The 22,702-nt window shown below is 32.7% G+C and overlaps 1 protein-coding gene across 2 annotated transcripts in view; it reads right to left on the bottom strand.

Moving 5' to 3' along the window:
* Positions 1 to 22,702, bottom strand: part of LOC134529154 (protein Malvolio) — a 62,171-nt gene that overhangs the window by 22,827 nt on the left and 16,642 nt on the right. For both annotated transcript variants that reach the window (XM_063362933.1, XM_063362932.1), the window contains exons 3-11: positions 21,033 to 21,155; positions 18,555 to 18,781; positions 15,037 to 15,175; positions 11,521 to 11,676; positions 10,042 to 10,200; positions 7,967 to 8,020; positions 7,715 to 7,873; positions 4,807 to 5,030; positions 652 to 859 (exon numbers count right to left, since the gene is read on the bottom strand). In XM_063362933.1, coding sequence (XP_063219003.1) covers positions 652 to 859; positions 4,807 to 5,030; positions 7,715 to 7,873; positions 7,967 to 8,020; positions 10,042 to 10,200; positions 11,521 to 11,676; positions 15,037 to 15,175; positions 18,555 to 18,781; positions 21,033 to 21,155 — 1,449 coding nt within the window. The remainder of the gene's footprint in view (positions 1 to 651; positions 860 to 4,806; positions 5,031 to 7,714; positions 7,874 to 7,966; positions 8,021 to 10,041; positions 10,201 to 11,520; positions 11,677 to 15,036; positions 15,176 to 18,554; positions 18,782 to 21,032; positions 21,156 to 22,702) is intronic.

The raw sequence follows: 22,702 nt of genomic DNA, 5'->3' as shown, positions 1-22,702 counted from the left end.
CTCACTCCATTTAGTCATGTTAATAAATTTCTTTGCTGCTCAATGTCTTATTTTAGGCTAATTAGCTGATCTTGAGGTAGCTCGCACGCTTAAATAACATATAATGATAACTGTATGAATTGTACACACATTCATTGTTTAAATAAATTGCTGATATAAAATTTAATCCCCAAATATTTAGTCCAATGATGGCATATACAAATCATCTTCTTCAATACTGTAAAATAATACTATGATTTATACTTCAAAATATCAGACTTTCTTGGACTATTTTTATATATAATTTTTCATTATACCTTGAAAATTGCAAAAAAAAAAAATTGGATTACAATAATTTTTTATAAGTAAAAACTCATTTAAAATTAAAATATTATAATTTTTTTTCAGTAAATAATAAATCAGAATACTTAATAACTACAATTTTTTTTAGTAATTATAAGACCAACAAAGACATCAACAAAGATATTAATTGCATACATCTATAATTTTTAGCCAAATTACTTTGCTAATTTCAAGCTTGGCATGGCCAATCAAACAATATATGTAAGCCTAGTGTGTACAAGAGCAAAAAAATATTCCAATTAAAACAAAACTAAAATGTATACAGATGTCAAAAATTTATATACATGTGATTTATAAAAAGGTACTTACATAGTTGTTTGCAAGCGATGTGAAGCCTAAGTTGATGAGCATATGTATGGTCAGGTACAGGCAGAACAACAAGTAGAGCACAGCCAAAACAGAAATAGCAAGCAATGGTAACCATCCTAATGATGATGTTAGCAGGTTGACCACTACGAAGTAGATGTTAATGGTAATGACAACAGCAGATAATGCTACGGAAACAATTTTGTTGGACCTAGAAAAATTAAAAACACAGTAAATAAAGGCCTGTTTTTCATGAATACATGAAGCACGATTAATGACTACATAACATGCATATATTCGAAACAAGTATAAATAACATTAAAGAAAAATGATGTTGCACAATTTAAGTAACTCAGTAAAGTACATAATGTGTGAATCATTCCATAAAAAAGTGGAGCTAATTTTAAATAACAATAAACTATTAGGCTTTTGTCAAGCCAAACTATGAATGTTCAAAACAGCCATTTATAATGATAATTTTACAGAAGAAAATAAGACATATAAGTCACATTAACTTACACAGAAATGCCCATAAATTTGCACATGATTAATAAAAATTTGAGTAAAGGTAAGCTGGGAAAAATACATGGATAACAGAAGTTTATATGAACAGGTTTTCCCAGAACTCTTATGTCAAGCAGAGAACAGGTGGTAGCCAATTAATTAAGGTACTGAAAAAATTTTTTTTTAATATGGTCAAAGTTCTTGAGTTTAAGGAAATTTTTTCAAAAGTTTTAAAATGCCATCCTGTATGAAAATATTAGAGACTGTGACTCAAAATGTTTGCAGCACAATCCTGAATATTGCTACAATTGATAAACATGCACAATAAAATCAAACATACGATACATTTGGGAGAAAAAAATTCTTTGCAGTGCTTATGACGCAAAGATTTTTACTCTGGTAAATATGACCAACCATCGATACTGTAATAAAATTGACTATGCTAGCTTTCTAAAGTTATTCGCTTAAATGAGCCATCTCGAAACAGACACATCAGTTCAGTTCATGATCATAGGAATTCATTAGCTACCTGTCATCAGGGCTGGCGAGAGAAACTGAAGACCCGAGTGCAAATAATTTTGTAATGCATTACTTTTTAAACACTCAGCAATTAAAAAAGAAAAAACTTAAAGTCACTAAATGTTACCAAGGCCATAGCTGTAAACTTGATCTGCAGGTATCAATCACATAATGTGAAAGGTTTCCAATTAATTCCATTAGCAATAAACTTATAATTTTCTATTCTGTTAGTCTAAACTCATGTGCTAAAAAAGTCATGAAGTTTAACCAGGCTCCCATGCTACGGGCTTCCTCTCGATAGCTCTGACTGTACTACATTTGCATATTAAACCATGGGACACTATAACTCAAGCATAAAAAATTTCTTTTAACCACACACTTTTTTTTGACGTAACAACGTCTAATAAATCGATGAACGCCGGCTGCACGTACAAAAAAGTGTCCCGTTATGCACATTGTCCCATTACGATGTGTCCCGTTAAGCTCATTGTACGCTTGCGCCACATCTATCTCTCTTCCACTCGATTGGAACAACCATCGATTTGACTTTTTCGAGGCACATTAAACTTGAAACACTCCCATTCGTTTCCTACTTTTCCTATCATCGTCCTATCCTTAACAGAATAACACAGATTGGAAGAAGTTAAATAGCAAACATGTATAAAAGATATAGTTAAAATAATCTCTTCGTTAAAGTAATAAACATATTTGAATTAATGAGTGCAAATAAAAGCAAATTTATCGATTAAATTTAAAATTTCATTTCACTCCTTCTTTGTATCCGTACAAAATAGTGATAATTCAATAAAAATGATTCATTTTTATTCATAAAAGTATGCAATCATTTCATCAATGTTTTGTTATGACGTCAGTTTAAACTATCGTCCGTAAACCGACTTTACAGACAACCAATTTTTTCAAACTTATGTTTAACATCTTGTCAGCAAAGTCATTCAGACGGATGAACTGAACAACACAGCTCAAGGAAAACGGGAAAGGAACCGGCCGCGGCCTATGGTAAGGAACCAGCCCAGCATGTGCCTGGAGTGAGGAAACTGACATCACAATGACCAGGTCAGGAGTCAGGCCCGGGTCCTGTGGACCAGTGTCTTACCACTGGGTCACCACACTCCGTACCACACATTTGCAATTCATCAGAAACACAACCACACACACAACTAAACATATGTATGAAGAAGTGATGTAAAAGGGTTTCAATTTGGACTAACCAACAATTCACCAACAGCACTGCAATTCCAAAAGCATACATGCCAGAAGTGAGACGCGAACCCAAGACCTCAATGCTTGAAGTCACGGATGCTGATCTCTAGACCTCCAATTCAGAAGACACACGAGTATAAAAATTAATTATAATTTAAAGAATGAAATCATTGGCTTTCTTACTTTTTACTTTCTACTGAAAATAGACTTCGTGCTGGCCCCTTGCTCCATTGTTAAGTTTGTTTTAGCGATGAGGTTATGCCCTTCTAAAGTATCAATTTATTCAGAAGATGTTCTACATTTAAGAAATAAATGTTTCAGTAACACATATCCTGATGTTTTCATAAGAAGCAAATAAAGGACCACTATAAATAATACGAAAGTGTTATAAATGCTTTATTAGAACTATGTACGGCATGCAAATTATCTTGCAAATTATCCATGATTTTGGATTAGTGCTAATAATAGACTGTCTACTGTACTGCATATATAATTTTATTGGATCTCGTTACTTTTAAGACAAGTAATGGAAATATTCATTGCTATAAAATTTTTTCTACATTAAACAATATTTGAAGAAAACTGTGTAAATTGCAGGATAACTTAATAGGAACTAAAATATACAAATTGACTGAAAAGAGTTTGCAAAATAGTGGTATGTACGTGGCTTTATACTCATTGCACATGTCAAATATATATTGAGTTTAAAAAAAATACTGTTGAGTATCGTCCAGTTTAGTAGAATAAACTAATTTCGAGCCAAGTCGAGCTGAAGCTACTCACTCAACTCGATTCGAGTTTCGGAGTCTCAACCCACCTTAAATGTTTGTTGCGTTTTGCCATGTTTTAACATGCAGCTAGATATAAACAACCAATTCCTGTGCTGTTTTAAGTTAAAAAACTGACACTATAATAGGACCTAAATCATACCAATCCAATAGTTTATCTTCTAAAAACAATAGTAAAACGAAGCAAGATTTTAGCAAAAAAATTTCACTTTTCATTTGAAGATATTCTGAAGTCAAAGATAAAATCTGTGTGGCACAAAAATTTTTGATTCAACGTCAAAAATGCAAAGCTTTGCACACCCCTATTTAGGTTTACTATAAATGTTTTTACTTAGGATATAAAGTGTTCAACACTTCTCCAAAATAAGACCACAATAACAATATAAAACAGAAAGTTATTACTTTATTTCACAACCTCAATGCAAAAATGTACATACATTTAACCCACTCTGTCCCTTTTAGCTGCCAGTTAAAGTATCACATTCAATTGAGGGCTTTTCAAGGTGCAACACTGCAAAACTTTCATGCAAACAAAAATTTTAACATATATGAAAGAATATATCAATTGATAAATTGACAATATGTCATCGACAATAATGTCATTAGAGGCGGTGAGAATTAAAAGATGAGAACGGAGCACTGACGGAATGAATGGGTGGAGAAAATGGGGAGTGTAAAAAAATTTTTAAAAAATTCTATGTTTCTCACTTGCGAAAAATCTGGATTCAACACTGACGGTAATCAAACCCGGGTCACCTTGGTGGGAGACTCAACCATAGTGAACCATAGTCAGGGGTGTATCTGTGTTAGTGAGGCGGGGGTGTAATGCAAAGCCCTCAAGTGCTTTCAAAAATCTGTACAGGATGTATCATGTCTACAAAATTATTCTGAAAACATATGTTTTAGCCCTTTTCACTCTCCTAAAGATACAGTTAAAAAAACAAATAAGGCAACGGAACTACTCCTTCGCCTTTGGCATATTCTTAAATGCTTTCAGTAGGCAGACACCACTCTGATGTCTGGAGCAGTTTTCAAATTGCATGGTTTTTCCTGAAGTTCTGCACACACTGTATGTGTGCCCAGATAGGCTGGCCCTTAAATAAAGTAAATAACTAATGATACTCACAATCCATTTTTGAACTCGCCCATGATGTGAACACTGCTAGTAAATGCAATAGTAGGTATGGTCGCAAATGGCAACTGAAGGCTCATCACAGCATTTAGAATATCATTCATTCCAGTCAGTTTGTCAATATCACTATAAAAGGCTACCATGAAAGTGGGGATAATAGCAAGCGTTCGGGTAGCCAGCACTCTCTTCCAACGAGCCCATTGGAGATTCAGAAATCCCTGGAAATTAGACAGAAATCATTAATTAGTTTAAATATTTAAAAATAATGATCAATAACTGCATAATGTAAAACAAATTCTGCTTGTTCTATTTACTAGCTAACGAGATAAAAAGTGTTGACTGAAAATGTTAAGTTTACCACCCTCAATTTGTTAAGGATATGCAACATCTACTTAAAAATAAATAATGTAGTTCCACCATTGGTCGCATAGTAACAGTTTGTAAAAGGCCATTCAATAACAAGTGCTTAATTCAAACATTGTATAAAACCATATAAAACAGCATAATAGTTAAAGTTATAAAATAGAAGGAATTGCAGAAGTTCTGAAACACCTCTGAAAATTATTATTGTTTATAAGTTTTTGAACACATAATAAATATATACAACTACAATGCTGATATTACATTTCTTGCTTACTTTTTAAAACCTGATACTGTAACTACTCAGAGTATTTACAGTTATTATTTGTGTCATATTATTATTATTCATGTTTTATGTAATTATTATTAAGTTGATATTTAAATGTAAGTGAGTTCTAACAACCCAGGATACACTTTTTGATTTAATCCAAACTCCTAGGCTTGTTTCTATTTGATCATCTACACATTTCCTTGGGATAGTATAAAGTTTTATTACAGTTCATGAACCAAGCATTATGTCATAGACAAAATAACCAAATCCACATAGCTGTCTTTGCTGTGTTGAGTCTTCTTTGTTTTTCGCCTGGGGTTGCTACAACAAGGATATTAAAGAAAAGATGGCCGTGTATGATGGAAAAAGAATGTAATAGTCTACCATGGTGAAATGAGCTAACGCCTGGTGCTAGATTGTGTGTTCTTACATATTTTGGCGTTTTACATGGACGAATAGATATTCTAAGAAGATAATTCTATCTTGTGATATGCATGGTTTGCATATTTATTAAAATTTTCATATATTCCAACCCGCCAATGTGATGTCTTGATGAATGGTTCCTGCCGAAACGAACTACAACCTGGGTCGTCGACAAGCCATCGTCTAGACCGATGATTAATCTGCCTTCTATTCGGTGAGACCGTTCCTACTACTTCAACTTTTCAGAAGCCGACTGGATTGGTGGAGGCCTAGTTCCAGAACAACTATAGCCAGCCGTAGTCTAGTAGTCCATTCCAGTACACGCCTCCTAGCTGCAGTCCACGAGGGAACTACCTGGTGGTCCTGAAAAAGAACTCCGAGCTTCTACCGACTGAGAATCTTGTGATGTCCCTCCCCAGTGATGTGTCTACTTTATATATACTTTAAGAAAATTACCCTATTAAAATATAACATATTTGCGACGTTAACAGTTTTAGTAAAAACACTGGGTTGTTAGGAATCTCACCAACAAACACATATAGTTAATGATTTAAGTTTGTTTAAGGAATTAACATATTAGTGTCAGATTGGTTATACTATCTAATCTTTCATATATATTCTGTGGCACCCATTATTAAATACAATAATTCTTAATGCATATTAGTAATTTATTATTTATTACTCCTTACAGTCACAAAGTAAAACACACTGGAATATTACATCACAACCTTAAACATATTTTAAAAGGAACACATCATATTATTGACAAAATTCGTATATCACTTTCTGTAAATTATCATTATCTTGAAGAGTAACTATGTAACGTGCTGGTTAAGCTACCGGGCATGCTTAGAGAAATACAGCCGTAACACCAAGCAAATGTTAAAACATTATTAGCATATATTCGGAAAGTATATATGAGATTACAATACAGTGAGAAATTTATTTAATTGGTTATGAAAAGTAAAGATAATTCTAAAAATATCTGATAGTAGAGCATGTAGTGACAATATAAATTTTAAGGCCGGGATGAAGTTTTCACTATCTTTGTTCCTCCATTTGTTGTGGATAGTTTAAGGTAAAAATAACTCCCAACTAACACTTGATATGAATCTGTTGTACCTCACTTCAAAAATATTATTTATAACATTTATATATAGCAGCAAAACTTTTATATTCCCTTGTAAAGGATATTTTTCAAAATCTTTGCAATCAACGAGCCACCATATTTACTTGAAATATTTACAGCGGGTTTGTTGATCACTAGCTAGTTTTTACTTCGAGTATATTTTTATAGAAATACTGTTACATTTTTATAATTTTAGTACTATCAAGTTAGCATTTCTTTGCCAAAGAATTCTAAGTAACATGTTGAAACAGCCCTATAGTTTAACTAATCCCCTCTTTTTTAATATTTTATAAAAACCAATTGCCAAATATATGTTTGATAATTTCACATGCATATTACACAAATAATAATATTACCATCACAACTCACGTTCTAAAAAGTCTACCATCCACTAAGAATTAAACTCTAAATAGAAAGTAAAAATATGTAATTGGGATTGAATTGTCTATCTTATTCTTCCATATTTTGATTGGGGAAATTGTGTAATTAAAGGTGCATATTAATTTTCAATTGTGCCTCTTACAGAATTTGCAAGCTGCACCCAACGTTTTGTTTTTAAAAAATCTTCTATAAAATAACTCCTTTAAAAAAAAAATTCCATTTTAGTGTTTAATTATGTTTCACTGTAATTTTAATTTATTCTATAAGCATATAACTCAGTAAAATGAATAATATATCACAAAACCAATCAGACAACATAGCAACACGAATGTACCAACCTCCATCGCAAACTGTCCAGAATATGTACCAGTCATGGTACTGGACTGGCCAGCAGCCAAGATACCCACTGCCCAGATATACATTGCAGCGATACCAAACGCACAGCCCAAAAACACACCACCTTTGTAAATGTCAGCATCTACCAATTCTGTATTATTCTGGAACACAGAGAAACATCGGCCACAAATTTTTCTAGATGTGTTTAACTTCAATCAAAGTGATTTTCAATCAAATTAACTGTAAAAACTTACTGGGAATACTGATGCAAAAGGATTTTCTGGATTCTGTGTGAAACACATTTCTCTCTGTAACACATTCAAGACAGCATTAATAATACAATAAAAATACTTGTCACTTATAATACAAACTTTAATTCTGGCTCATTAGAGAGGTTAAACATATCTAATACTTGTTTCTTTATGACTTATTATCCCTATTGAATATTTTCAAAAGTAAATAACTTATTTGTCACAAAAAGGTACCTATAAAGTATTCAGTAATAAATCAAGAAAAAGAGGGATTTATGTGGGATGAAGGTGCTAAAAATTCTAACATCTAATGAGCATTAAAATCTAAATAAAAAGTAGGCAAAAGCTTTGTGTCAATTGTTAACTGTTGGCCATATGACATCATCGCAGGCGCTTACAACTTGCTAGCACAGAAATGCCAACATTCAAGAAATGGGCAGTCCTTTTTCATTTGCCTAGCTTCACCTAAAGTAAACCTAAAATAAAATCTAAAATATTACAAGATATTAAAAAATTTAAAATTCATACAAAGGCAAATTACTTTAAAAGTGAAACAACTTATAAATTAAAAAATATGTACCTACAAACTAAAATGACTATAAGTTTAAAAATGCAAAATTTCTTAAATTATAGTCTAAATTAGTTATAGAAAATTATGAAAAAAATAATAATTAACCAGGGTTGCTCGTTATAATTTCACTAATGTCTCACAACACAGTAGTAGAATAAAGGCATAGACAATTAAAAACATGGACTATTTTGAGACAATAAAAACTTGAAAACAAAGTAATACTTGTATTTGTTTCGCCACATGTACCAGTTGTGGGGAAAAAAATTAAACATCAACCACAGACTACAACACAAAACACAAACACTTCTTTACAATGGCCATTAAAAGAAGTAAACTCAGTAGTTGCAACGGTGTCAAATCAACAGTCACAATTGATATACCACCATGTGAAACAGTAGCAGCTTACTAGCTGTATGTATCTATGATGAAACATGACATTGCAACTCAAAAAAAAAATAAAAAATTTAAATAATGGTTCCCAATTTCAAAGGATATTAATAGAAAATGTACTCGTAATATTGCTGAACTAATATTCAGTTTATCTGGCTGCCATTAACAATGATAACACATGAATACTAGGGTTTAAATATGTAAATTTTATCTCATTTAATCACTATTTCACAAATACAGTATAGTTAAGTAATACCTATTAATTTAATAAACAATTAATTGATTTACTTTTAAATTATATAATTGCACTGAATAGTTAGAATTCAATTTTCTACCCAAACCTTAGCATTGACGGGATTATAATAGGAGTCAAGTTGCCCTTTTCCAAATATCTAGCAAACCTTGTGGATATTCTGTTTTATTAGGTTTCTTGATGCTACGGTATCAGACTGAGTGAACAGAAAAATGTTCTGCAAACTAGTTGATAATTCTCCTTTTAAAAAACCCATGTAAAATCACAAAAGCATTTAAATGTAACCTTGAGATTTTACATACTATACTATTTTTCAGACTTTCACAAGTACCCATAAAATGATAAATGTTTGTATAAGCAACATTTGTTATTTGAAAAATTGATAGCAAGACATAGCAGGTTTGTAGACTTCAAGTTCTCCACCTCTGATCTACACCTTTTGATATAGGCTAAATTAATGTGAAGTTAATCAGTTTACACAACCAATCATGATATCAAAATACTCAGCTAAATATAAATAATGCTGGAAGTCACATGCTTGTATTGTTTAAAACCAGCAAGATGGAATCCCAATTAAAACTATAAGTATAAAAGTTTTTTATTTCTACAAATATTTTTTGAAATTTTGTCTGTGTATCTAACAAACCATTTCAAATTTCCTTTGAACAGGTCAGTTACCAAAGCTAAAAGTAACCTTGCCTGTGTTAACTAAAAAATACATCTATGTATCAATATGTCTAACCAAGTATTGAGTCCACGCAAATAATAGTACTACTTTAGTTATGTTACTGGGTTCCAGCAGCTTAACCTTAATAAAATATTTAGCCATACCACTTCCATGACATAAGAAATTAAAATGCTCACCACATCCATATTTGTCTTTCCGTACAGTCCATGGGCAAAAACAGCCACAACAAAGACATTAATGATGAAAGACACAAACAGTGCAATGCAAGCTTCGATGAAGAAGTACATATTGGCTTCCCTAACTTTTTCAGGTTTACGCCTGTCAACATCACGAGACTGAAATGAAAAATATACATTCACAGCATAATTACATTTACATAATTAACAATCACATAAGCATATCATCACCTAAAAGTGAGATTGGTTAGTTTCAAATATTTTGATTATCTGTAAATTATGAGGCTAAATAATACTGTATAAACAATTAGCTTGGTTGAAAATATTTCCAAACCAAGTTTAGTAATATAATTAAAAATATAATTTGATAAAATATTAACTAAAATACTGTTTAATAGTATAAAACTTCACATAACAGCATCCAACTTCATGAAAGCAATCTACTGTAAAAAAGACTTGCCAATATTCTTTACATTTTAATCAAAACATAAGAAAGTTTCATATACCCGAAGTCACAAAACTGGAACACCAAACTTGCGTGGCTAAATTACCTTGACCATTCTTGTACAAATTCATGTTCAATTATGTTGTCTACAACTAGTGTCCCATCACTGCTATCAGTTAGTTTACATCTGGTGCATGTCACACACCATAATGTTAATAAAAATTTTGAAGTTGGAAAGGCAGTTTGCATGTGAATAAATATTGGGGAGAAATAATCCGCAACTACAGCACAATACTTCTCTACTTTAAATGAACCACTTACCATAATCACAAGTGCAAAATTAAACAACGTTTGTGGCTATTCACATGGTTCAACTAGGCATAAAGCGGACAGAAATGCACCAATTAGTACCTATGTTCATGTAACAATGGGTTCTGTTTACTACTGATAAGCACTGGAATCGGTAATGGAATAAATACCTTAAAGAGAAAATATCTCCATCAGTAAGTTATAATTTTAACTTGCTCTGCAAATATATTCATTATAATAAAACTAGAATTATTTAATCACGCATTCATTATTTTAAAGATGTAAATTAAATTTAAGACAAAATTTTATACTCAACAGTTTCTAAATAAAGTGCAGAGTATTTATTATAGCAGCACATTGTTTTACTGCACAAATATGCCTGCACTATTTAAAAGAACAATGTGTTTCATCAGCCGCAATTCATAAGTATAAATGTAAGTTTAAGTAATTCTTGTTACAGAATATTCAAAAATATCTATGTATTTTTCTTTTATATTAATCAAATGTGTGATACTTTCAATATTAAAAGTATTAAGTTCCAACATGAAAAATGTTTGATTATTGGAATTGATTAAATTGGATCAGAATGTGTCAACCTGTACCAACATTGATAATGTTACAGCATCAAGTCTCATTAAATACAGAGTACCCAGTTATTAAAATAAAAATTAATCCCCTTGGCTATTAAAAAAAGTGCATGAAAGAAGAGATTTTCTACGATTTACCTTGACCAAGGCGGAATGCAAGTACAAGTTGTGAGGCATTATGACAGCCCCTACAATGCCAACGGCTTGGAGTAATGCAGAACCATCACAGTTTTCACACCATGGGAAGAACATGCCTTTGACGACTTGGACTTGGTCCGGTGCAGCCACCACATACTGTCACAACACACCACTGCACATTAACAATTACAATGTCGTCATACTTTCAGTGATTCAGATAAAAAGAGCAAAGCATATTTGAAATTAATACAAATTATTATACATAAACTACTTACCACCAAAATCTACATTTAAATGATCTGAAGTTTTTTGAGCACTAAATATTCATGGTTTTCAAAATCATTTTCAATAAAATAATTTAACTTTCAAATAAGATGATTCAGTCATACAAATAAAAGCACTAAAGCACTACGGTGTACACTCAATTTGCATTTAAAAATATTGAAATGTGTGACAGTAGTTAGATTATACTACATACATTGATATATAAAATATGAAACAAATATTTTGTGATGATAATAATTTATATTTAATACTCTAAGTAATAAATAACATTAACTTCTCTTACTGTAGAGATTTCGAAATCATTGGAAAATTGCTTACTTAAATCTAAAAATTTGACTTTGACGAAAGTAAAAATGATAGGATTATGAAGATTTTGATTTGTTAGTGAACTCAGATATTAAAATGGTTTTCCTTCCCAACTTACATGCAGTTATTCCAATAAATTTTGTCACAGAGAAAATGTCAATAAGTACCCCAAGCAAAGAACTATTATGTCAAACTGGCATCACACAGTAGTTAGGTAGACTTTCATTTTTCTAGAAGAGGCATGTTCACTTTGGCTAAGTCAAAGGTTGCAGTTTAGAAAAATTATAGCTTCTATCTGGTAATTCCAAGGCATTCATACTGCATACTACAATATATGTCACCCACAAAGAGTTTATTTTGAAGCTATTTAATACAACTGCAACTAATTTTATGTCATATATAATGAATACATATATATAAAAACCTTAATATCCAATGACATTACAGTTTTACTGTTAAGTTTAAGTGTTACAGTATAAATATAGTGTGCATTTAATATACAGTACAACCCGGTTATAACATTCCCGTTTTTAACATTTTCCCGCCTATAACACCATAATTTCATGGTCCCGTCATTTCTCCATTTATCACAATGCTTTAATTTCCCGCCTGTAACAATATTAAAATTTCTACATTCCCGCCTTTAACGTTCAAATTTACTTTGATAACTGCCACAATTTGCAGTATCCCTTCCTTCAAAGTCATAATTTGGAGCGAAACTATAGCTAGAAAATACAGCACGCATATACAAACATCAGATGTTTACATTTGAGTAGTTCACCATAGATGTGGTACACACGCACTCCACAACTTGCACCGGATCGACTATCAATATGGCGTCCTGTTCGCGCTTGTTAGCCTATGACTTGTTCCTTTATACTTATGATGCACATTTTGTGCACTGATACATGGTCGGAAACAGTGCTACTGTAGTCTATGGTGCTGGTTTTTGTTTCAAAGGTTTAACACCTTGAGATGGTTAACTGTTCTATGGATATATTCTCGGCTTTTGTTTGTGGTTAACCTTTACCGTAATTATTAATTTTTTTTTACTTATTGTAGTCACGGTCGTATTTAATTAAAATACGCCGTATTGAAATTTTATTCAGGTTTTTGTACAGCTATGATGGCCGATAAATATAAGCGAAAATATATTCTGTAGCTGAAAAAATTCAGTTTATTAACCAAGTGGACAGGAACCCCAACAAAACGCGTGTTGTGATTGCAAAAGAGTTGAATATTTCTGTTTCGACTCTGAACTGTATCGTACAAAACATTTTTTTTTCTTTAGCATATTATTAGGTTTTATCTATAAATAAAATTAACCAATTTTCCACTCTATTGCTGTACTTAGTGTCCTGTATTTTGTGTTGTTTTACCTATACTTTTTAATTTAATCAATCCACGCGTAATTTTTACAAAGTGAAGATGATTTCCTGCTTATAACATTTTCCTGCTTATAACATTTTTTTATGTTGGTCCCTTGGAGAATGTTATAACAGGGTTGTACTGTAGTACAAAATGTAAATGTGAGAGATATTATATATGTCATTAAAGTTTAGTCATATTTTAAAATACTAAAATTAATACTTTTTGGAGTGCAGAAAACTGACATGTAAAATAGTAAAATTCCTTAAGTTCAAAAATATAATTTGCAATGGTTAAGAACCCAATTTTATGGTACATAAAAACACCCATTTATATCTGTCATGAAAACCATCTGGTTTCCCTAAAAAAAAAAAAAAAGTTGTACATGAAAACACATGTTTTCAAAATTAATTAAAGGATAAAACTCCAAAATCTAAATTATAACTGTAATAATCATTTTGTATTTGATACTATAGAATAAACGTATTATACTATAGCTAGTTATGGGTAAACATATTTAGGCCTAAACATAATTCAATTAATCCATCAGTGGTCATTTTCAGAAACATATCATCAAGAAACTAGACAAAAAAACAGGATCATCAACTTTTATAGTGAAATAATGCTTAACTTATGCACCAATATTTCACGGCAGTGCTTAACGCATATACAATTTTATGGAAAATAGTGTGTACAGTGTAAATATTAGCTAACTTTAAACAAATTTTGCTGACATAAAACTGAATTTATTTTGCATTATTTCACAGTTTAAAAAATTTCCAATCTCTAACGATTTAACATCCGCTGTTTTAAAATATGATAGTAATAGACTAGATTTACAATGCAGTCATCTTTCAGGTGAAGTCACACTAGTATTTTTTATTTTGTAAATATTTACATTAATTTATTTTAATCACTTACTACATGATTTGATAACCAAACATCTACTCACCAACTTAAAAGTCACATCCAAAAAATGTCTCTGTTTGAAAAACATTTAATGCGATTTACTTCGGCTTTAGTAAAGACCGAGGAAGAAAGTGGAATGGGCTTGAGTGAGAGATACTAGCTGTGAGGGGTGGGAAGGACTTGCAGAAGAAGCTTCAGGAAAGGAGAGAATAAAGAAGACAGGAGAACAACTTGCCACCAGGTGAAAGCCCAATTGCAAGCATATTCTTGATTGATTAATTGACTTTGTCTTCGACCTATTAGCAAATTGATAAAGAGGTCTACACTCACTCCTTACTTAGTGTTCTGCTAACAACCTATGTTTATATTACAATATTTTTCAGAGTATACAAATAAATACACAAGACAATGTCTTTATTAAATAACTGATCAAAAGATAGTTCACACATTTACAATGTGATGATTTAACTTAGTAATAAGTCTAAATTAAAATTAACCTAGAGTTTTATACTTGATTTAAAAAGTTTAGATAAATATGAATACTATGATAAGAGATTAAATAAGTTCAAGGATAAAAAATATTACACATGCACAACAAAAACTTGGATTCACTATATTTGTTATTAGTGAAAAGCTAAAAATACGTACTTCATAGCCAAACGTCACAGCCATCACTGAAATAAGGAACGCAAAAAAGAATTCAAGTTTCCGCAGGCCATATTTGTCCAAGCCGAGAAAAGTGAATGTGTCAATAATTGTGATGAGCACACCACCCCAGAGTGGGATTCTAAAAAATATAAAAATCACTGCATCAGCACAAAACAAATTACTGCACACATACACAAATAAAAATAATTCTAAATTTCAAATCAATTTAGGTAAATCACGGCTAGCCCAGTCAGTAGCTATTAGCGTCTCGCCACTGAAGTCCAGTTCAATCCCAGATTTGTTGTGGATCCACAGTGGATGACAGGTGGAAGCTGTTACTTGTTAGTGGTTGACACACCAATTTTCAAAGTATTTACTCAATTTACACTTAATGGATTGTATATTTATACCAATCAAAAGAAAATGAAATTTTAACAAACATTATTATATTACTAAGGATGGCTTGCAGTCAGGCCAGGAAAATCTGAGCAATAACTTTAGAGGTTAATTAAATAGATTACCTAACACTTTTCTCTGTTTCGAGTCACGACTGTGCAAGTGAAGTGGGCTTAATTATGCTATTTTCATCTTTGCAGAAAAAAATTTATTTCAGTCAAAAACTGTTTAAACAATAAACTTTATATAAAAATTGAATACATAAATCTATAAGTCATGATATATGGAAAGTTTAACAAAGTGTGTAGAAGGCAATATTTATGTTCAATTATTAACATTTTCAAGTGCTTTCTTGGGCTGATTCATTACCTAACGTCCCTTCATTAAAATCCTGCTTAACCCCCATTTACCTTAAAATACTAGTTGCATAAGCTGGGAATGACAGGTCTGCCTCTCTCGTAGGGAGCCAACTACAGATACCACCCTCTAGCGTTAACTGCACATATATGCCCATTTCTATGAATGCCTGGAGGACTTGATGGGATGATTAAAAACATGTTACTGTATGCCTAGTAAGATTACATGGTTGCTACAGAAATAGAATCTTAGAATTCCCTGACTTTTCCCTGTTTTCCAGAAATTTAAGAGAAAAATTCCCTGACTTTCTTATGAATTACATACCATAAATATTAACGTGCATATGATTAAATGTAATATAAACATTTCAACATGAGGTAAAATAAGGTTTTTTTATTGTGTTATTTTGACAGCAGAATTGCAAATGTGTTTTTTTACTTCAACATGACTGGTGATAGTTATTTGGCCCATATTGCTGAGTTGAATACTTTTGTAGCACAAAGTGCAGTACGCAGAATTTATGTTTTTAGCGGAGGGTTTGATATGCTGAAACTGTGACTCCTTGAGCCAATTCTCCTTAAAAGTAATTTTCTTCGACATCTCTAAGCTAAAAAAAAAAAAGTACATATTAATATTTTCAAGTTAGGTTAAAAAATTGTTTATAAATTCTTAAAAAATATTACTACACAAATACAAAAACTATTACAAATTCACACCTAGAAATATAACGGGCCTACTTAGAGAATTACAATAGCAGCATTACAACATGCAATACTCTTACATTCTTACAATGTTAACTAACGATTCTGGGGAAAAACATGTTTAGTTATGCATATTTTTTTATACACAATGTAAGTGTCACGCAACAGAACTCACGGATTATAATGGTTGAAAAAAAAAAAGTAATTAAAAAAATAGTTAGAAAAAATACAAAAACATAACCGCACACAAAAGCCACGTGTTTTCGTATCAGCTTGGTAGTTTTCAAAATGAGAATTGGTATTGCTTCTTTATCAAAATGCACTTTATTTTCTTATGATCGCATCAAAAACTAACTTCACCCGAAACAACGCCTTTAAATTCACGTAATAAGCTTTGAAGTCACTTTATTCCACGTGAAAATAGCCTTCATAAGATAAACGACGCCATGCCCGTTCTGTAGTTCACTTCATGGAACGGAACAAAACACAAAGTCTCAAGGGCAAATTAAAAAGGATCAAAACACGAACAAATGAAGGCCGGGTTCGCTAGTGAACAAACGAGTGCCTGGATTGGCCAGAAGTTATGGTGGGTGGTTGTAACAGCCTATTGCAACGGACAATCGTAGACCAAGTATAAAAAAAATGTTGCAGTTGCCGTGTGCCTTAAGCAGCAGCCTTTTAGCGGAGTCGTTCGGTAGCGGTACGAGCGCATCAAAACAAAGCTTTGTTTGAATTATAAGCAACTTTAAAATTTCCAGAATTCGTAGACTTTTTCCCTGACATTTCCCGGAATTCCCTGACCATTTTAATTTCCCTGACATTTCCCGGTTTTCCCGGTTTTCTAGTCCTGTAGCAACCATGGATTAGATTACAAAATAGTTTTGCACACAAATAAAATAAGGCTTGCCTAATGTTAGGTTATGCAATAAAATGAAAAACTTAATATAATATGAAACTACAAAAAAAAAATGTAGTACAATTCTGGAGTGGATAAACTTAACCAGCTCTATAGCACAGTTCAATCACAAGCAGAATATTCAAAATTTATATACTTAAGAAATTTTTTTTAAAAAATACAGTTCAAGCCATCTCATCATATGTTCATCTACCAGCTAATCAAACTATTTACAATAAACCTTTTTGTTCCATCAAAACAGTTTCTTCAGATTAATGCTGAAAACTAACACACCCAAGATAGCTCTGGAAAATATCTATAATTAAAAGAATGACATATTTAGTAATTCTGTAAACACTCTCAAGTACAACACTTCCTAATATAAGTTGCTGTCCAATATTTTTCGCAGGAAATCTTGTTTCCTTAAATAATTAATTAACAGTTTTGCATCATAATAGATTTATATTGAGCTTTGAAAAAATTCAAACTGTCAGAAGCAACAGACTACTTGAAATCTGATAAAAAGTTAAAATAAGGCCTTCTGTCACATCATTAAGCATAAAGGCTTAACGTGATGAGTAGTATTCACAAGACAAGGGTTATGACTTAAGTCAAGCCAAGACTGAACTTGACCCATGACTTCTGATATCTGATATGTGAATGTGATGCCTCAGCAATCACAGCCACAGAGGACACATGCTGAAGATGATGAGGAATCTGAACACTTGGGAGTTCCGACAAGGTGTATATAATATGAATGGAGCTATAGATCAGGGATTACCATCACTGACCCAACCTCCTTGCTATGAGAGATGCCTTTCTTGTATGGTCACTGATGCACAAGTTAGTCTTTAAATACAACAAGCTTTAGTCTAGAATATCAAAAAAAATATATACACACACACTTCAACAGTATAATAATCTAGACAAGGACAAGCACAACTGAGTAAAAATAAATTTAAAAACTGAAGAATTATGAATACAAACATGATTACCATACAGACATGCTTGAGTTTAGTCCCTCATTTTAGAATTGTTTTTAAACTACAATTTTATGCAAAGAGAGACTAAAGATATCACTGTTTTGGCTCTGAAGCACTTTGCTACTCATGGTTTTATGCACACAAACATTCCCTCCCCTCCCTAAACACAGATATACCAACACTTACGCTTTGTTGGACAGAATCGATATTGCAATTGCAGTTCCTATGACTTCTTGCATGTCGGAACCTATGATGGCAATCTCGATCATGATCCACAGAAGCAGTCTAGGAACTTTGTGGTACTGGCGATAGCACATTTCCGCCAGATGGAGACCGGTGACGACCCCCAGACGAGCAGACAACCTCTGCATCACCAGGCCGAGCACGGTGGCTGACAGCAGCACCCATAGCAGCTGGGAACATGCACAGGCCCCAAGCAGTGCCGTGATGAGCACACAGGCCACAAGAGCAGTCCTACATAGAAGTATTTCTGCGCAGTCACTCTCCGTGTAGCACGGGTCTGTGGTTCCATTCCGACTCACAGGATACTCAAACTCGTGAGCACTGAGTCAGTGTCCAAATACAACAGATCAAACTATTATATTGAGCTCTACGCATAAATGTACGATGTAAAACCCTTTATTTTAACAATTATACATAACAGTGTGTGCAGCAAAATTTGAAATAAATTTTAACATTCAGCACTCGCAAACATACCAAAATATAAAACAATATTGCGGCTGGTGAGGTAACTAAATATGTGAGTGATAATACGTATTACTGTGACTAGTTACATTTCAAACCTAACAGAATACAGTGTTAAATCAAAAATGTATGCCAGTCAATATTCAGAATAATTTATACTCTCTACACGCTCCCAATAACTGCTACGTTTTTGCTATCTTAAACAGAAACAGTCGCTTTCAGCCGCACATACACAATCAGAGTTCTAGTACAGTCAGAACTATATATCACTAATGCTAAACATGACACACACTGTCTACAGCACCCAAGGACACAGATAGGTAGTTACCACCAGAACATGGCCACAAAATGACATCGCTTCTTCAGCACAGAGTCACACACTAATTCTGAATATCATATCCATTAGGGCAAATGGGTTAAGGATGATTAAGGTTTGTTTTCTTTAGGTTAAATGTGTCTAACCATAGAAGAACTTTAATAACGATCGCAGGCTTTTGCGGCCATTGTCTGAAGTAGTTTGGCTTCTAGGTTGTAGCTGCGTCCAAGGCGAATGTATCACCGATGTTTCGGTCGACAATGCAGTCGCCATCATCAGGGTAGAGTTACCTACTGAGGTTATTACAAGTTCTTCTGCCTTTAATACTCTCACCTGGGAGGAGTGTTTCCCAATTGGATGCAGCTGTGGGCCAATCAAAGCCTTACTTTCATCTGGTTGGCTTGTTGGTTTTGGCCATGTGATTGGCGGGGGGTGCTGGCAAATCAGTGGCCTCTTCTCTCCTGATTGTCTGGACTGTTTGGCCAACCAGAGGCAACCTGTCTTGATAGATGCAGAGCTAATTATTGAGGTTTTCTGAAGAGTAGATCCCATATTCTGCTTAATTTGTAGCCATCTTCTCTAGTTATGTTTGCTGGGTGTTTTAATATTTCTACTGATTCTCGAATGTATTTCTTCTTGTATTGTCGGATGTTGGCTATGGTCTGGAAATGATCAAAAACAATGCTGTGTCTGGTTTCCAAGGAGTGTTCTGCTATAGATGATTCTGGGTTTTCATGATTATAGTCGCTGATATGTTCTTTAACCCTTGTCCTATACATACCTTCCCACAAAAACATGGAATCCTGTACACCAGCTACATTCGGCTGGAGTTTTGTCTTTCACAGATGCCAGCACCACCAGCCAATCACATAGCCCAGCTCCGATTGACCAAACCAACAGGCCAACCCATCGAAAGGAAGGCTGTGATTGGCCCACAGTTGCATCCAATTGGGAAACACTACTCCTAGGCAAGAGTATTAAAGGCAGAAGAACTTGTACTAACCTCATTAGGTAACTCTACCCTGATGATGGCGACTGCAATGTCGACCGAAACGTCTGTGATATTTTGCCTTGGACGTGGCTACAACCCAGAAGCCAAGTTACCATAGAAGAACTTTGTCAAAAATGTTACTAGAAATCAGAAACTGAAAACTTAGGTTAAGTACTCTAATATGACAGTCTATATGCACATGCATATATGTATGAGAATAAATTAATTGGGGTGGTCAATATTTTATGTATCTTTGAAAGAAGTAATGCAGGGATCACAGAATGGCTAACTGAAGGGCCATACGTTTTCAACTACCTTGGAGGCGGGTATGTCATCAATTTTGGATGCATTAAAATTTGATTCCCTTGATAGACTTTCAAGATTTAGGATATCAAAGAGCAATATAAAAATATTTATAACTAAATTAATAACTATTTATAAGACAATCACTCAACTGAAATGATCAAACCTAAAACATTACCAGGCATAAACTAAGACAAATTCTTCAAGTTAAATAAGAAATTGGCTGTCCCACATGGTGACACATCACTGCCATCCAGTACATTAAATTAATAATTAATCAGGCATTAATTAACCTAATAAATTGTTCAAACTACAAAATACATATTAATGATAGGTGTAAGTACAATACCTTATATTGTGCAGCTTTCCCAGACTGTAAATCAGATTCAATATTGCCTGGGTCAAGATATGCTATGCTCATTAGAAATCCTGGACCTGTGAAAGCCCATAAAGTTCGAAAACTGAATCTCACCTGTAATCAATGAAACATTGAACACCTGTTAGGCATGCACAACCAATGCCACATAGCTATAATAAACAGCAATGCTTGAGCAAAAAATAGAACTCGTATATGCGATAAACAACATTAGGTTAACAAATTTAATATTTAAATATCATTCTCCAGTAATTACAAATTATTCAAAATGACTAGAAATATATACACTTACTGGACAAAAAGTTACAGTTTGTACCTGAATTAATATTTTCTTTCTTAAAAATGTTATTCTTGTTTGATAAAACAATAATTATGTGCTTCGAGTAGCACACAGTAAAAGTTACAGAAAAATATGAACTGTCAGACTGTTAATTGAATTAGGTCCCTTACAAAAATGTATTTAGTATATATTGAGATTTGATAGGTACCATTCATTCCCAGTTAAAATTAGAGATGACTAAAATCAACTTTTTAATTTTTAAGATAGTTCAAGCTAAAGATGACAAAAATTCACTATTTAATATAGTTCAAAATAAATTATTTTTCAAGATTTTTAGAACCTATAAAAATTGAAGCTAAGTTACTAATAATATTGAAATACAAATTTATATGGTTGGATTTTCTTATAAACTGTGCTCAACCCTACAGAACCTCGTAAAATAATTGTATGTTCAAAGTTTTATAGGTATTTCTAAGTTTTAAAAGTGCTATTATGTCACTGCAGTTTTTGTCATGAAATGATACACACATATTTAGATCTTATTCGGATAAGCAATTACACTAGGTAAAATGCATTCCCTGGCAGCCTTATAGTACATGGTACACAAGGTTCAAAAGTACATACTAAGATAATGATACATATAAATAATAATGGTAAAAAGTTCCAGTTAAGTTATATAAGCAGTACCATGATTATGGTCGGCTATGTCTAACAATCCTGCAATTCAAAAGTTAAACAATTTACAATAGTCATGTATGATTTTTACACACTTAATTTCATTTAACAAAAAATGATGGGAATATTTATGCTAATAATAATATAATAATAGTAGTAGTAGCAGTAATAAAGTAACAATAATAATGCAACAGTCTCAGTTAACTGAGGTTCCGTACTATAAAGTCGACCTAAAGCACCATTACCGGCAAAGACTGTTGAAAGATCTGCTTGAGGACCTAGAAAATTTTCTAACCAAAAAAAAAAACATTAACCTAAGGGATGTGATTTACTGGTTGGGCAAATTAGGGAGTGATGTGAAGGAATCTACACCAAAGAAAAGCTAGAAAAACATCACCCTGAAATATGATACCACTGGATCAACAGAAAACCAGGACGGTTTTCTTATTCTATCCATTTTATCTGAGAATATTCTTATCCGAGGTTGCCATAGTCTGCAATCCATATTAACTTAGTTAATCTAATCTGATCTACGATAACAATAACAAAAATAATATAATAATAAAATTTTATTGTGTCAGTTTTCTATTCACTCTGGATTCTAGGTTTATTTTTGTGATATTCTCTGTACATTAAGACAAATTTTTGCTAGTTTGTCAGACTATACACTTGAAGAATGTCAATTAAG

The sequence above is a fragment of the Bacillus rossius genome, chromosome 2 (assembly GCF_032445375.1).
Source record: "Bacillus rossius redtenbacheri isolate Brsri chromosome 2, Brsri_v3, whole genome shotgun sequence".
Taxonomy (NCBI): domain Eukaryota; kingdom Metazoa; phylum Arthropoda; class Insecta; order Phasmatodea; family Bacillidae; genus Bacillus; species Bacillus rossius.
The sequence above is the reverse complement of the archived record's forward strand: the minus strand, read 5'-3'. Positions and strand labels throughout refer to the sequence as shown.